The sequence below is a fragment of the Neopsephotus bourkii genome, unplaced genomic scaffold (genome assembly GCF_033783945.1).
Source record: "Neopsephotus bourkii isolate Nb327-2 ecotype Australia unplaced genomic scaffold, CSIRO-AGI_Nbou_v1 NB_1846, whole genome shotgun sequence".
Classification (NCBI taxonomy): domain Eukaryota; kingdom Metazoa; phylum Chordata; class Aves; order Psittaciformes; family Psittacidae; genus Neopsephotus; species Neopsephotus bourkii.
The window spans coordinates 1355979-1373056 of record NW_026902319.1 but is presented as its reverse complement, the minus strand read 5'-3'; the positions used below and the strand labels follow the sequence as shown (position 1 = coordinate 1373056).

Sequence of the window (17078 nt, the reverse complement as noted above, 5' to 3'; positions counted from 1 at the left end):
CACATGATCTTGGCTGGTGGTTATAAATCTCTGGGTTTAATTTCTCCATTGTATTAATTAAAAAATAAAACCCCCAAACCAAACACTTCAGTCCAATAGCTGAGAATTGATAATTCATCAAACTGAGCTGCATGAAGGAGCAGAGACTCCAGGAAGACTTTTACTTCGCATGTTATGTGTTTGAAAAGGGCACGTTCTTGGATTTGGACTGCTGTGGTTGTTTCTCATGAATAATTTGGGTGAGGGATAAATACGCTGTGTTTAAGCTGATGGTCATCACTGCTGTGCCACAGAACTGGTGAGCAGCAACAAGAATGAGGACACATTGCAAGTGCAATGCTGTGCTTTTGTTTCAAAGGGTAGACCCGCAGATCTGTTACAGCATCTGTCTTCTAAAATTATAGAATCACTGTTGGACCTAGACATAGTAGAGGCCACATTTGAGATCAGAGAGGCATAGTATGAACAGTAAATGTCAGCTTCTTCCCCAAAGACATCAGTAAATAGTCATCATAAAATCCAGTGAACAGCAAAAGAGGAAAAGGATAATCGCTCAATAAAAATCTGTTATTAATTCTTCTATCGAGAGGTTACCCTGACAAGATAGAGTACCAGATACACTCTGCTGTAGCTCATAATGGCCTTTCACTTGAGGGTTGTCTAAAACTGTCTTAAAGGCCAGACCTCCAGCACTTTAATAACTCTTCAAGAGCCTGGCTTTCCCTGGCAAGAAGACTGCATTCCTCCTGCTAGCATTTCTTGTGTACTGACCTGCACTGGGGTTAAATGTACTGGGCTTTGCTGAGCTGCCCTCGAGGTTCTGTTAGGGTTGTGCTCTTGTTCTGCACTGGTCTCTGTAGGTGGAGATGTTAGTGCCAATCCATCGGCCTCTTTCATCTGTGCATCTCGTACGTGGAGAATCTTTGCTTCACATAAAGAGGACTTTGCTAATAATAGAGTAAGTATGGAAACCTGGCTGCTGCATGCACTGGTGTGTTTTTGACAGATGTTACTTTCCTATGGTTTTCATCTGTTTTTAAGCTTGAGAGTAAGGAATTTTGGGTGTGATGACAAAGAAGGTGGAGGAGTTGGCTAACAAAGTGATAGGAGAGTGAAGATAGATGTATGTGATCTGCAGCATACCTGAGAGGCAGCTGGGTTGCTTCACATTATTGTAGCTCTCGGACAGATGAATCATCATCTGGAAGTGTCAACAGCCATTTATTTCTTAATTTGTTTGAGAGAAACAATAGTGTGACCTTTAGCAATAAACATTTTTCGACCAGAAAAGGCTGTCCTGATGACAGCAAGTCTTAACAGCCGGCAGCAAAAGCTTTGCGAGCTGTGTTTTGGAATTGCTTTGTATTTGAAAAATCACATTGTCCTGGAACAACTTGCCCTCTGGAATTCTCTTTTGCATGCCTGTAGTATAATGTAAATGATCACAATCCAGCCTTCAGACAAATTTAGGGTTGGATTCCACACAGGCCACAGTGCTCTGGGAATGGCTGCCTGTCGGTGGGGTCAGGGTGCTGCAGTACAGTGGAGGCATCCAGTTTGCTTTGAGGTGCTGACCATGTCACCTCCATCAATTGTATTTGCTGACACTCGGTTCTTTATTTATGGGGATTCCCCTCTTAGGTTGGATTAGAAGTTCTGTAAGAGAAGCTGCTTTCTAGCATGTGCTATTGGTCACAACAGAGTAAATATTGTGGGGCTATTTTCTACTTTCTCTGATAGTCGATATTACCAACGTAGCATTCCTATGAAGATTGCTATAATAGTGTATGCTTTTTTCCTCACTAGCTTAGTTGGAATGTCTGTGATAGAAGAACTTTTTATTCTCCTGTCCATAAGCATTTGAAAACAACCGTAGGGATTTAATGTGCAGAAGAATATAGGTTGTATTGAAGAAGGAGGCACCAATTCAGCAGACTTTTGCTGGACAATAAGAATGAACCTGCCTGGCATTGCCTGCCTCTTCCTGTATCCTACTGGGAACTGCTGAAGACCCACAGACTGACCTCCAGGGATTAACTTGAGCTGTTTGAGGGTGGTCCAGAAGAGCACCTACCTGTCTGGATAGGAAGAAATCAGAATGCAATACACGTGAAGTACAATGTTAGAATTCCTGATCATAAAAGATGCTTAGCTATGGCACTCCTGTGTGGATTTGTGGCTTCACTTTTCATTTCTATAGCTATTCTTCAGTTCCTATCTCAGTTAAATTAAGCCTTTTCATAATGCTGGCTTGCAGAGTACTAATTATATCCCTCTGAGCTTGCTGTTACCAGAATGGCTTTAAGTAAACTGAAATGTGTTTTTCATGTGTATCGGTTTTCTCCTGGGGACTGTCAGATGTGAAATTTGTTTGCTTTTTGATTATTTAATTACCATGCAGCAGAGTGGTAAGTGGGTTCTATTATATCATAGAAATAGGAGGAGGGGAAGAGAAGTTGAAATGCAGGTCAGTTTGTAACACTGCAGGTTTCTGTACCGGCTCTAAAGGCATTTTATTACTGATAGCAGGCAACAGACAAAGCAGTTCCTGATTCTTCAGGGTCTGTGTCAGTCCGTAGACCTACAGTCTGAATCCAGCTGTGAGAAACTGAGCTGTCCTCCTCTAATCTCTGTCTTGTATGAAATAGACTGTTGGTCTCCATCTAGTTCTGGTAGTCTGTGAACACCTCTGTTGTATAAGCTATCTTTGTGTTTGCATGAATAAACATGCTGCCCTCTGTCTCTTGCTAGACAAATGAATAGCCTTAAGCTAAAGGAACCGAGGGCAGAGGATGGCATGCTTTCTCTTTGCAGGGTGCTTGTCTAAATGTTCTTTGCTTTTCACCTGATACACATAATTGGTAGCTCTGTACAGCAGTGGAACATCTGTATACACTGCTGCTGGGTGAGAGGCAGAGGTCAAACCCTCCTCTCTCGTGTGTGTTTTGGAGAAGAGATCTCTTTCAGGTGGAGGCTGGGCTGGCACACATACAGAATCACAAATATCTGAGGTTGGAAAGGATGTCCAGGGATCATCCACCCCAGCCCCTCTGCTCAGCTACAGCAGATTTCTCCATTTTATTCACTCAAGTCTTGAAAATCCCTAAGGATGGAGACCCCATCATGAATCTGGGTAACCTCTTCTGTTCAGTCACTGTTAGTGACTTAGCTTAAACAAAAGGAAATGTTTAAACAGTATTTCCTCTACTTCCAATTGTGCCCAAGGACACCCAGGTCCTTTTCTGCAAAGCTCCATGCACCAGTCAATACAGGTGCATGGGGTTGCTCATCCCCAGGCACAGGCATATGTATTTCCCTTTGTAGAATTTAATGAGCTCCTTCTGGCCCATTCCTCTTGCCTGTTCAAGTCCCTGTGAGTGACACGTCAGCCATGCCTCCAGGCTTGGTATCATCTGCAGATGTGCTGAGGGTGCGCTTGCTCCTGTCATCCAGGTCTTGAATGAAGATGTGCAGTAGTATTAGCCCTGATATTGGCCCCTGGGATGCACAGCGATGGTCCAGGCCTCCAGCTCAGCTTGGTGCTGCTGATTACGACCCTTAGAGCTCACTTTTCCATCTGCCTCACTGACTGTCTATCCAGCTCAGATTTCATCACTTTGTCTGTAAGGTTGTTATGGGAGGCAGTGATTAAAGTCAGGATGCTTTTTCTAGGTTAGAAAACAAGACTGAGGGAATCCAAACATATTGGAATAGTAGACCTAGTAAGATGGGCTGCATGAGCATCCTTCATGCCCCAATGCCATAATTCCTTTGTCAAGTGACCAAAAGGCATAACTTCCTAGGGAGCACTGATACCTCTAAAACTTAGTGAATTGTTTGGGTTTGTATTTATCTGGAGCAAACAGGCATGTATTTTTCAGCCCTCTCTTTAACGTAAAGTATGGCAAGGATTTTTACTTTTCATCCTTGTAGCAGTCGAATATACTAAATTATTCAAGACACCCTAAACTTCTTGTGTGCTGGAAGGCTGTGACTTAATTGCTGAATGTTACTGAAAAGAAACATCCTGCCACATACCTGGGTTAGCTGTGTGCAGAGAGGAGAATGTACGCACCACACAAGTGGTTCAGAAGTGTTTTGGTATTATCCTATGGCTTAGCTTGGCAGAAGTCAGTGGCTGTGCTTGTATTTCATATAAAAGTCAAGTTTCAGCATTCAGTTATTTGCATATTGACTGACAGCCTGTTCTTACTCATCTATAAGACTACTTCTGTTTAAATGACCGTATTTTACAACAACTGTTGTCTCCAGCTGAAGAATACCGCAGCATCAGTCGTCATCTCTAAAGCACAATGTTACACGCAAAGCACTATGTTAATATAGTAATAAACTTGAATGTGGCAGCACTGAGAATGCTGCAGTCTTCAACCATAAGGATCGTTCTGGAAGTGTGAACCCAGCTGGGCCATCTGCCTTACAGCACTGTGTGTCCGTACAGTGCAATATGTGGGGATTCACCATCCTTCTTATGGTAACCAGTCAAAATCTGTGACTGGGAGGCAGAAACAGTTTCAGCTGAATGACTTGAATACATTTAACCCAATATAACAATGACATTTGCAAAGCCAACCTTCTGGCTTTTAGGTTAAGCACGGTATATTTTAGGGTGTTAGAAGCATTGCAAACTTGGGTATAGTTGGCTTTGAGGAGAAAATTCTGTTATAAGCAAGGTTATGGGATCTCATTTTCCTTTGGAGGGGCTATTAGGGGGGTTCTGGTTTTCAGCTTCGTCTTTCTTCCAGGATGGCCATTTCTTTGAGCCTTATTTTAATTCTTGAAAATTATGCTCATTTAGGAGTCCTGAAAATATTTGTTCAGCCATTTAAAAATCTTCCCTATTCTTTCCCCACTTTTACTCACTTTTTTCCTTAGCTGCATGTTTTCAGCAGGACTTTGTGCAATAAATTAAAGCAGCTCTTTGACGTTTGGGAGACAGCAGAGCATTATGAGCTCACTCTCTGGCACATGGCCACTGCTCATCTTTGAAAGGCAGCAAGAGGCTTTTAGGCCTTTTAATAAAGGAGTCTGGGGGTGTTTTCCCTAAGCAGTGTCATCTCAGCCCTTGGTTTTGACCAGCGTTTCCCTCTGCCCTCCCATAGGGCTGGTCCATTGCTTTGCACCATTGTGCTGTCTTACAGCATCCTGTGGCTTGTTTGGACAGTTACTGGCAGGGGAGTCTCAGAGCCCAGCTGTTCACTGAGCATCAGAGGGAGCCACAGCCAAATCCCCCTTTTCCTCTTGTTAGATAAATCCCCAATGACTTTTTAAATCTCTCTTTATATGGCAGCAGAAGTCATTCTGGGATAATCTGAATGGAAAAACAAATGTGGGTAAGGCTACTTGGCTGAACCACATGCAGCATAATTTGGTCTGAAGGGCAGAAGTCACTAAGTAGCGTACTGAAGGGGGAAGGCGAGGGGTTGAGTAATGTGTCGTTTGGTGCAGCATCAGATACATAGCAAATACAAAGCGGTTCCATTAACCACATCTGCCTGACCTTAATTGAAAGAAATCATGCTCTTAGTATCTGAAATAGAAAAAGGTTTAATACTTGAGTTCTTTTTGATCTTTAAATGGAGCAGTAAAGGATTTCTGCAGCTAAAGAGATTATCTTTTCATCTTTAGGCACATGCGTTGTAGAAGTAGGGGGTTTTTCTCTCAAATGTGCTGAAGTACATCTGATTATTAGTACATCTCTGAATATATGGAGTGACTGTGCTTAGAACCAAGTGGTGACAGTGACAATCTTTCTTACAGAACTTTGAATATGGTTCTTTGAAAGCTTTTAACCTTAACATAATAAAGAAAGCTTTTTTTGGCAGCTCTGCTTTTCCACAACCTTTCCTTCAATGTAGCTTTCAAGGTCTGTTGTAGAAGTTGTGGTCACTGTCGTCTCAAACAACTGATAAAAAGATTATTTTTTGTAAACTAAGTGGCACAATAGCTTTTTCCCTTGCTGTTGGAATGCACTGCAGACTATCTCAGGTCTGATTAGACTCTCATAACAGCTTTGGATTAGCTGTCAACAAGATCTCCCCTTGGGTAAGTGGGAAAAGGTTTGCTTTAGGTAGAGAGACTTGGAAGGAAATGAACGTAATCTTTACTTTCACTAGAATGAAATTCTCTGTCATGAAACATACTCATTTTGATATCAGCATCTCATTAAATCTCAGGCTTTTGATGATGCTCAGTTTGTGGACCTGGTCATTTGTCTGGTGCTTTAACATCATGAAGTTCCTGTAAGCAGTCCTTAGGCTGCAGTCAAGTTCTGAGAATCTCACTATCAAAAGGCTTCTGATGGAAGCCAATACCAGTGTCACTTTTCCATGTAGCAAGTGACTTGGCTTTGGTGAATATCACTGGTTCTGGTAGTGGCACAAACATTACAAAGTGAAACAGGCTTCAGAGTAGCTTAAGGGGTTGTGACCCATAGCCTAGATGTGATGTTTGTTACCCACACTCCAGTGTGGCTGCAGGTAGCACAGCAGAGCTGAACCTTCGGGTGTAGGAGGGAATTTGTGAGCTCACCAGTACTCTGTTCTCTAGTGAGCACCAAATAGAGCAATAAACAAAACCTGATGCAGATGTCCAATTTTTGTTAATGAAATGAGAATATCATGTTATTCTCCATTTCTGGCAGGGTCTTGTAGGCATGGGATACTTCAGACAATTGTTAGAGCTTGCTTTGGATCCATGGTGAAATGTGGACAGGATTCACTTTTAAGTTTTCCTTTTCAGAGTATTCATTCCTAATGTTTCTAAACACCATTTCTGTACTTGTGTATACCCTTCAGAACAGAATATCTAAACCCTGCATTGTTCATTAGGCACTGGCTGGAGAGTATTAAATACATTCTCTAGTGTTTTAAGAGACCTGAGGGCTCATTGTAGTTGTTTACTTCAGCTTTTTGGTGGCTGCCTTAAATTAAACAACCAGTTTACTTTTCATCATCTTGTATTTATTACTCCAAGATGAGTTGCTGTGGCTAAAGAAACTTCTAGAAAGGAGATGAGGTGGCTTTAAAAGGTCTGCTTTACTATGACCTCTTAGCTAATTATTGTGTAGTGAAGGATGTCCAGTAAACTAAGGTTTAAATAAAGAATTGAGGAGCAGAGTTTCCATTACAGCTCATTAAATAAATCTGGCTGCATTGCTTGCTACTAAGAACCCCTGTGCTTTTTAGTGGAATTTCTTGGGAAAACAGCTTTGATTTTATTCTGCTCACCTTGAAGTATATGTCCTCATCTGCTAGGAGTCAAAAATGGAGATATCTGCCAGCTGCAGTGCAAATCAGCATTTTAATGCTTTACAGCTGCTTCTCTATAGATGTTAATTAGAAATGTGATTCAGATACCCTCTGTTAGTGCTCGTATGTGATGCCTATTATTGGTAATCATAGTTTCTGCTGTTTGAGTGTGCATTTTGGGTGGTATTGACAAAGCAGCTGTTTCCACATAGGGACATTGATAAAGGTGAAAACTTCCTCACTTTGAGAAAATTGGAAGGTGATGCTGCTGCAATTTAACAATAAAAGTGGATAATCTAAAACACATTCCTTTTCCATATATTTTTAATTGCAGTGGTATTAGTAAAGAGATGCCACACTCGTTCTCTCACTGTAGCGTCTATTCATAAATGTCATAAGGACTGCTGTTGCCTACTTCCCACAAGCAAAGTATGCATTGGTGTCTCCAGTGGAACACAGTTTACCTTGCTGAATGATGCAAGCCAAGGCTCAGGATCTAAAAGCAGGGTACCTTCAGCTATAGGGTACTACCCTCTCCCCTCTCCCATCCAGCTAAAGTGAGTGTATCAGCCAAGAGCAGTATTGTCCATGAGATGGTTTAGTTTCAGTATCAGTACAGCAGGGAATAGTCTTGGATTTGTGCTTCAGGATTTAATAGATTTATTGACCTTTCTGGCAGATGTCACTAACTTATTGTGATAGTTGCGTTTCTTGCCGATGAAGTAAACAAGAGCTTTGGGAACTGATGACAAAGAGGTCTAGGAGAGAAAAATGTGAGTTTGTAAAATGTATTTCTCACGTGCCAGAGTTTGTTTCTACAGATCAAGGGTCCATATTTTTCCTTCTCTATTGGTAATTTTTTAATTTGCCAAATGTGTTCTGTTCTCTGGCACACAGACTACAAGACAAATGTGCTTTTGCTTTATCATTCATGGTTATTAATGTATGAGCATTATTGTAGGAATGAGGGATTATCAGTTAGTTTTACAGTATTCCATTTGGCTGCAATGCCAAAGCAGAGATTTTGTAGGGCTGTACTGTTAATTTTAGGCTTCATAGTTGTTCTTCCTCACTTAGCCACTTGAGATAAAAGCCTTTGAACTCCAAAGAGATGCATTCCTACCAAATCAAAGCAACTTTCAAGTGGGTTACATCATGGACCTAATGGAGTAGCCTCTAAGAAGACAAAATTCTGGAGCAGTTAATTCTTGTGCTCCTGGAATCTTTCTTCTCCTGTTGGTTTGCACAGAGCAAATGCTTTCAGGCCAAGAAATTCTTTGTACATGAATGCTGCTGATGAAGGCAAAGCTGAATCTCTGAGGACTGCTTTGGGTTGGTTTTTCATGTATTTTTTTGCTTTTTCCCCAGAAAAACTCAGTGACTTTTAAGGCTTTAATCTTGCAGCTTTGATATGTTCCGTGATGTTCCAGCATGAAATGTCTTAACGCTTCATCTGCCTGCATCTCCCTAAATGATGGCAAGCTTTGTCTTGCTGTCAGTTGTAGGCTTTGGGTTCATGTCATGATATACGGTCCAGTAAATAGCTATCAACAGTGAATGTATACTCACACGCTCAAAAGAAGCAAACACCCCTCAATAACAGCAGCTTACTCTGACTCTGTAATGAAGCCCATGGGTAGCAGAGGAGTAGTTTTCAGTTGGTTTTATTCTGTCCTGTGAGCAAACTTCTGAAACACTTTTGCACCCCTGCTTGTCTCTCCAGTGCTCAGAAAGCACTTAGTGATATAGATTAAAGGCAATTAAAGACTGATGTGATCTCTCAGGATTTGTAATTCTACTATGGAAAGGGGAATATGAATTCACAGGATCCTGAACCGGTGTGTGGTGTGTTAGCCTCCGACTGCTGAAGTGGTGATGCTGTCGATATGGTGGGTTGTCTTAATGTTTTTCATCTGCCCATACAGTGTTCATCAATTTAATAGAAGTGTGGTAGCATTAAACAGGAGCACAGGCATTCCCGTGGTTAAACAACTGCATAATCAAAACCACTTACTTGGTCTTAGGATGAGGGCACAGATCCTGCGGGTTGAAGGCGCAGTATTTGGGACAGCAATGCCCTTCTTGCTAGTCACCATGGCTACATCAAGCTTGAGTTGAATATTAAGTGTGCTGCAAGGAGCGCACTCCTGTTTCAGCAGCTGCAGAGGCTACATAGGCCAAAACCTGCAGAGTTTGGATGTCAGCAGAGCAGCCTCTGTGATGTTAAAAGCAATCAACAAGGAAAATCACGGAGTCACAAAATCACCTCTTTAGATCACATGTAGTCAACAGAAGAGGAAAAACCTAAGTGGATGCTTTAATCTTGATACATATTTAATGAAATGGGAAGGGAGAAGAGTAAACTGATGAGAATGATTCCCCTGGGAAATACGGCTTATAGCACAGGAGAAGAAAACTGATGCTGTGGGTTGGCTGGGGAGGCAGTGTGCAGGATTTAAGAACTGTGATGCATAACACCACAGGTTGGCTTCACTGCTCCTAATGAGCAAAAGGTGTTTAAACCTTACAGTGTGAAGGAAGGATGAGTAAATGGATTTTTCTGTATTCCCTCAGGAAGAAACAATTGGAATAGACTTTCTTTACAAGGGAAACTTTCCTGAGAGTTTAAGAGGTGATGCTGTAGCTGAGATTATTATTCCCTGTGTATTTTCCTGCTTGGAAATGCAGCCTACTAAACCTTCTCTAAGGTCTGGGAGTATGTTTATGCAAATGCTAGCAAATGTAAATTTTTCTTGTTCAAGATTACACCTTTGACTCTGCATTCAGTACTTAGTGTCTCCTGAAGCCATAACTGAGCAGGGTTCAGATATATGCTGCAGGGTGCAGGAAGTGGTGAGAAAGTTCTGTTTGTAAATCCAGGATGTGATTGATGATACAGACAAGACAGCAGGAGTTAATGCACTTGAGTTTATCGAAGCACACAGCACAGCCTCACACCAGTGGTCTCTGCCCCAGTAACTTGCAATCTGGCTTATTTCTTATGCCCCACACTTCCACTGTTGTGCATTCATTGTTCCTGAAGTGGAAGCTTGGCTTTAAAACATTTAGAAAGAGAACAAAGGAAGATTTTGAGGAACCCAATTCTTGGTCTTTGTTACAATCTAAAGACTGCTGTATGGGTTGTACTTTCAGCTATTGTCCTATGCACAGAAACCCTTTTTCCTCCACCCAGTTTTTGTTTGTGAGGCTGTGCTGAGCCCCAAGACTGATAAAAAATGGGCAGTGAGAACAGGACCTCCTTCCCTTTAAGAGATTACTACAGAACTGTAATCAGTGAAGCAACAGATATTAATTCTCTCATTTCCAAGGTCTTTTCTTCTTTCTTTGCAAGAAGATTCAGCTTGGAAAGCTGGCACTCGCTTAATCAGTTTGCTATTATTGGGACTGATGTTCATAGTAGGATTTATTAAATCAGTTTATTATCCCCCAACCAACTCCAGTGATCAGCTCATGAAAGCATTGGAAGAAATTTAAAACTGGTGTAAGTGCTGCCTGTTTGGATAACAGCACATTCTGCTATTTAAAGGATTGCTCATCTGCACCGAAACACGGAGAAAAGTTAATTTCAGTGATGTAGAGCTTTCTATTTCAGGGAGGCTTGGCTTGCACTTTGTGATGGATTCAGGAAGAAGTCTAATTCATTCTTAAATTGTTAAACAGCACGTTAGGGCTGAGTATCTAAGTAAAGATGAGTGGATTCATTTGTAATCTTAAACAAGCATGTCTGCATGTGGGAGGGTAGGGATGGGGAGCTGGGATAACCTGTTAACAGGTTAACAATTGCACTTCAGGTTTTGGTGGTTGGAAAGCAGTAAAATAACCTGCAGGGAAGGGAAACCATCCCTGTCTGCTTGAAAGGGAATTCTGCAGGTGCTCCAGTCCTTTCTGCCTGTGCCATGTGCCCTTCAGCAGGAGGGGGAAGGTTCCCTGCATTTCCAGAGTGCAATGGCTCTCCTGTCTTCATATCCTCAGCCTTTTGACTGTACACTGAAGCAAAGCACGTCAGGAGAAGGCAGAATACTGCAGGGCAGAGGAAACTCTGGTTTCATTGGTGGCATCCAATCTGCTGGCAGCTGCCCGTGGATGATGAGGCCAGAAGGATGAAGTGCAGTAAAACCACCATAGGAATTTCATATAGGGGGAAAAAAGTCTTATTTTGACAGCTTTGGGACCACTTATGTTAGGCTGTTGAAGCTTCTCTGCTATCTTCACACAGTTTTATTTACAGCTCAAAATAAAGCAGTAGTTCTTGACTGGTACTGTTAATGTATATGCTGTATATCAAGTTTATTGCAAAGTCTGTTAGCAAGCTACCAGCCTAGCTTTTAATCTGCAGATAATCTTATTCTCATTTATATGCTCGGGCTCTCTTACTTTGCCCAGTGTAGGCAAAGCCATTGGAATCCATCCAGTTCACCTAACAGCTTTCGTTAAAGAAAATTGCCCTTGTAATAAAAATTACTCAGTGTGACAAGATTCCATAATATATTTTTTAAAGCCTCGTAAAATTTTGTAGCAGTTAATGCCATTTGTTTGTTTTCCTGAGATATTCTTTTAAAAGCAGAAATTGAGTTAATTGTGACAGTATTTGTAATAGAATGAAGTAACTGTTTTCTGAGTGTTTGGAGGCCAGGTTGGATGCAGGAATAGCACAGGGATAAGGAGATAAGAAAGCCTTGTCTTTGAAAAGTGTGGTTTATTGTGTTTTGTATGTTGTTGGTGTAGTTGCTTCACAGTCTGTGACTCTTTAGTAAGGGGAAGTAGATACAATAAATTCTGCTCTCTTGTGGTTCATGGTACATCAGTCTTAACATTATAAAATACAACAACCAAGCATGGATTTTTCTGCAGTGATTGGGAGCAGCTCATCTGAGCATCATCGTTTTTGGCTTCAAGGACTTGGTACTTGTGTCCCCTGCATCACACATGGGTGCTGATGGAGTAAGCACTTACAGCTTTTCCTTGCTTCTTCCAGCCATCGCAGGCATAAGAAGATTCCTAATGTGTGAGATATTTCTTAACAGTGCAACACAGAGCAGGTCGTGTGCTGCAAGTGTGAAATGCTTTGGTATTTTTTTTACTATGGAAACATAGTAAATAAGTGCTAAAGAAGCAAAATGAGCATTTGGGAATGGAATGGGAAGTCAGTGGATTAGACTTCTTGGTGTCTCTTTGCAGAGTACTCACCTGAAAACTCCGATTCCTATGCCATGCTATGAAAATGGGGAATTCTCTCAGTTCTTAACTGCTTGTTCATTAATAGATACAAATCAACCTATCTTCAGCTGGTGTGTAGCAGAGCAGCCATCATCATCACTACAAATATGGCCAAGTCCAGTGACTTTTGTTCACTTGCTGGTGTGTGTCTTCCTGTGCGAGACCAGAATGAAAGCTGTGCTTGTGTTTTCTGGCAGCAGGCTCAGGTGGGTTATGCTCATACCCTTGGAGGAATTGGTTAGGCTGCCTTCAGGTGTCACCCCACATGAAAGAGCACACCAAACCAGGACAGTTCAGAAAGGTGCATGATGCCAAAACGACCAGTATACAGGTAGAAGACAAACTTCTGGGTTCTTTCACAGTCTCATTTTCTTGTTTCTAGCAAAATAACAGTTGCAGAAAATACACACGGATTTTTCCATTCCTTTGGAGCTTTGGATATTACATGACTTGCTAAGACTTTTTTTTTTAAGACTTTGTAGGCCTGGTTTAGGTAATTTAAATATTGTGGGGTCTGATCTTGCAAGTGCTACAAAATCTGTGGCTATTGCTAGGGGAATCAGACCCATCATCTATGTGATGGTTACCTCCTTCCTATACCTACCTATGAGCACTGGCAGCCACTCTCATGTTTCTCTTGGGTAGATTCACTAAGGTGTACCTTCCGTCTTGGGCTTAGGTGATTTATGCTTGAAGTGAGGGTTGTTTTGTTCTCTTTTCTGTTGAATTAATCCTTTGTGAGAAACTAACAACGGTGAGGGATGAGCTGTGATGTTTAACAATGGTGATGGCTTTTCTGTTTGTTCTCGTTGAGTCTACCCACTGTTTCAGGATGAAGGCAGCTGCAGTAATAACACATCTAGTTTCTATGGAAGGCCCTTATTTAAAAAAACCTATAATTGAGTGGACAAAATTTCTAGTTGCTTGAGAGGATTTATTCAAAAGAGACTTGAAAAGGATGATGGAAAAGCGTGCTAGACAGTGAGAATCACTAAAGGTTCTATTGAGCAGGGAAGTACGTAGATACTGTGGGACAATTAGACTTGTCAGGCAAAACACTGAAATGCATTTGTGAGCAAAAAAATCCTGGGGGATGTTAAATAAAGCTTTGAAAAGGGCAAAGAGCTTGCAAGGGATACCTCAAAAGCAAAGTTGATTTGGGTGATCTTTGAAGGAAGGTAGGTAATGGCTGTTTCAAAGGGGAGGTGCAGGCTGTGTGTTAGTCACAGGGATTCTGCCCATTTTTTTCCTCCAGTAGCTAAAACCCTGATAAAACCCTGAAGCACAATTGCTGGGTCAGCGCCATCGGGGGGAGTTTAGAACTCAGTGAAGTTTATTTGCCCCTTTGCTCTTTTGAGAGACTTATTCCAATACCTGGCTTCCCTGGTGCCCTGTTCAGGGTGTTCTCACACTGGCTGCCTTTTCAGCCCCTGCCTTTCATAGCTGCTTTGGAAGCCAAGGAAGACTCTGCTATACAGAACGGAGTGGATGTGTTCCCTGTAGTCAAGGCAAATAAGCCTGTGAGGTTATTTGTATTTGAATGATTGCCTCCATTCAAGTTCTGTTGTGTGAGATTTTAAGATTAGTTAATTGCTTAGATTTGACAAAGTAGCTTTTGCCTAGCAAGGCTCGTTTCCTTGATCGGTTGCTGATGGCTGTGGATAGGATGGTGCATTAATGAACAGTCCCTGGCACGCTGTGAATGGGGTTTGCTGTCAAGTCAGTCAAAACTTCAGATGCCTACAGATCAACCCATTAGCGATTAGGCCAGTGTCAGCTTTTAGCCTATTTTTAGGTTTTTCTTTGGTGCTTCACTCTTTGATGTAAAGACAGCTGTGTGCCCCTCACTCTTTATGTAGACCAAGCTTTTTCTTTCCCCTTCCAAACAAGCTGTCTATTGTTTTGATTGCTCAGTAATCTTCTGCAGCTCCCCTGTTTGAATTCTTGTTAATTGTGGTGACTACAAATGTCTGTGCTAATTCAGATGTGGCTCCAGTCCATATTCAGTAGCATAAATATTTCCGTATTTAAATGCAAATATCTCCTCTGATAAGCATTTAATGAAGCCATCCAGACACATGCAGTGGCTATGTTGGCTGAGTAGGCTTTTTGCTGTTTGTCTGTGCATGAGTAGATGGTCATGCTGTATGATTTGAGGAAACCCAAAGCAACTTAAATCTGCTCAGTGTTCACTTCTGAAAGTAAATTATCCTGTGTCTCTTCCAAGCTACACTGGTTTTCCACAGAAGTGTCATAGACTATTCTGAGAAAGTTCTCCCAGAGTTCTGCTGTGTGGTTTCTTGTTCCTTTCTCTGCTGCTTGCTTTCTCATCCTTTGCTCTTCCATCTTCTCCTAGTTCTTCTTTTTGTTGTTTACTGCTTCTAAGGTTTTAGGATATCTCCAGGAATCTTGGGTAAGCAGTTATGTTTAAACCCTGGATTTAAAGGAGACTTCATAGCAGCCTTCCAGTATCTGAAGGGGGCATATAGGGATGCTGGGGAGGGACTCTTCATTAGGGACTGTAGTGGTAGGACAAGGGGTAATGGGTTAAAACCTAAACAGGGAAAGTTTAGATTGGATATAAGGAGGAAATTCTTTCCTGTTAGGGTGGTGAGGCACTGGAATGGGTTGCCCAGGAAGGTTGTGAATGCTCCATCCCTGGCAGTGTTCAAGGCCAGGTTGGACGAGGCCTTGGGTAATATGGTTTAGAGCGAGGTGTCCCTGCCCAAGGCAGGGGGTTAGAACTTTATGATCTTAAGGTCCTTTCCAACCCTGACTATTCTATGATTCTATTCTTTCTTCCTTTTTCCTGTTATTGCATTGGTTAACTGCTCAGGCCATACTTCCAAAGACATCTCTTTCTGGTAAAGCGGGAGCAGCAGTTTTAAGGAAGTAATTGTTACAGTGTTTGAATTTCTCATTTCCATGCAGAACACCTGAAGAAACGCCTGGAGGATTACATGGCCCAGTTCCCAAATGTAAGAATCCTCCGAACCAAAAAGAGGGAAGGGCTGATAAGGACTCGGATGCTGGGGGCCTCTGTGGCCATAGGGGATGTCATCACCTTCTTGGATTCCCATTGCGAGGCCAATGTGAACTGGCTGCCACCTCTGCTAGGTAAGCGTGTGGTCTGTACATGGCTGAAGACTGAACTGCTAAAGAGCTGGCACCTGCTTTTCCCTCATGCTGTAAGTGGACAAAAGGAAGATGAAATGTCTTAAAAGCAAAACCAAACCAACCACAAGGCTTGGGGGAAGCGCTGGAAACTTGTAGCCTTTAATTTTTTCCATTCTAGAGTCCTGCACTGTACAACAACCCTATCAAATGCTTTGTTTAATTAAAAAGCAGAGATTATATTCTTCTATTTCTTTGCTAAATGAAATCTTAAGTAATTTATATCTTGCTGGAAGGCTAAGCTCTCGCATGGTCATTCAGCAGCTTGCAGAGAGGAATGGCTTTATGAAACAGACCTTTACATATAGTTTTTAAGTAGATTTTAGGTATTATTTTTCTCCTATATAACTATATTTAACTTCATAGTCTGCAAGCCTGTGGAAAATACTTCTTGTGAATAACAGCTGCTGGTATGTTTTTGTAGAACATATGCAGTCCTTTCCAAGGCAGTGCTTCATCTTTAAGGAGGCATCAGTTTTACAAGGTCTGTTGTTTTCAGGGATGACTAATTGAAAGGACAATGCCTTCTGATTCTGGTACCTGCATGCCTCTGGCCAGTACCAAGCTCCTTCACAACCCTATTGCAAGGGATCTGTCAAAGCTCTTTGAGGTCTGACTTTATCAAATAAACTGTGGCACCAATAGTCAAGGGGAGGTTTAAGAGAAACTAGTTACACTTGTCAGCAGGATTGCTGGATGTTAATACACGGTTGCTTTCACTATAGTTTGTATCTGACAATGGTATAAAACATTTGCTGCTTCATGAGCCCCGGGGAAGGAGGACGGAATTAGCTCAAATGCCATTTAAATGAGAACATGTAGAGTATGCATTAATTTTAAAGCATAGAAAGGATTTGTTAGATGTGCATTGGAAGCCGAAACATCATTTGTCGCCTCTGCTCTGAAAGTTAACTTCCAACTAGAGACCATCTCGGTAATAAAGTATTTAAGAAGTTCCAGATGTTTATGCAGGAATTAATCCTGTGTTGTATGATTTGGTTGGAAGAAAAGGTTGAGGGGAGGAGGTACACTTGCATTTCTTGAGCCTGCTGAGAGTATTTATGCCATTAGTCTGGCTTGTTTCCTGCCAGATTCTGCACAGTAGTTTAAAGGTAGGTGCTATGATGGGTTATTGCCCTGGCTTTGAATCAGTGCAGAAAGGGTTCACATCCCAGTTTCTCATTAAAATGAGGACTGTTCACTAAGTACAGGATGTCTGTTTTCAGCCTGGCAGTTTAGGTATCTGTGGTAGTGTGCCTGCATCTTTCTATTCTGCTCCTGGATGATAATAGAATCACAGAATGGTTTGGGTTGGAAGGGACCTTAAGCTCATCCACAGGCAGGGACACCTTCCACTAGAGCAGGTTGCTTCAAGCCCTGTCCAGCCTGGCCTTGAAC

The 17078-nt window shown here is 41.8% G+C and overlaps 1 protein-coding gene across 1 annotated transcript in view; it reads left to right on the top strand.

The window, feature by feature from the left end:
• GALNT10 (polypeptide N-acetylgalactosaminyltransferase 10) overlaps window positions 1-17078 on the top strand; it is a 77441-nt gene that overhangs the window by 44428 nt on the left and 15935 nt on the right. Inside the window, exon 5 of the mRNA XM_061343972.1 lies at window positions 15438-15623. Within this exon, the coding sequence (XP_061199956.1) occupies window positions 15438-15623 (186 nt within the window). The remainder of the gene's footprint in view (window positions 1-15437; window positions 15624-17078) is intronic.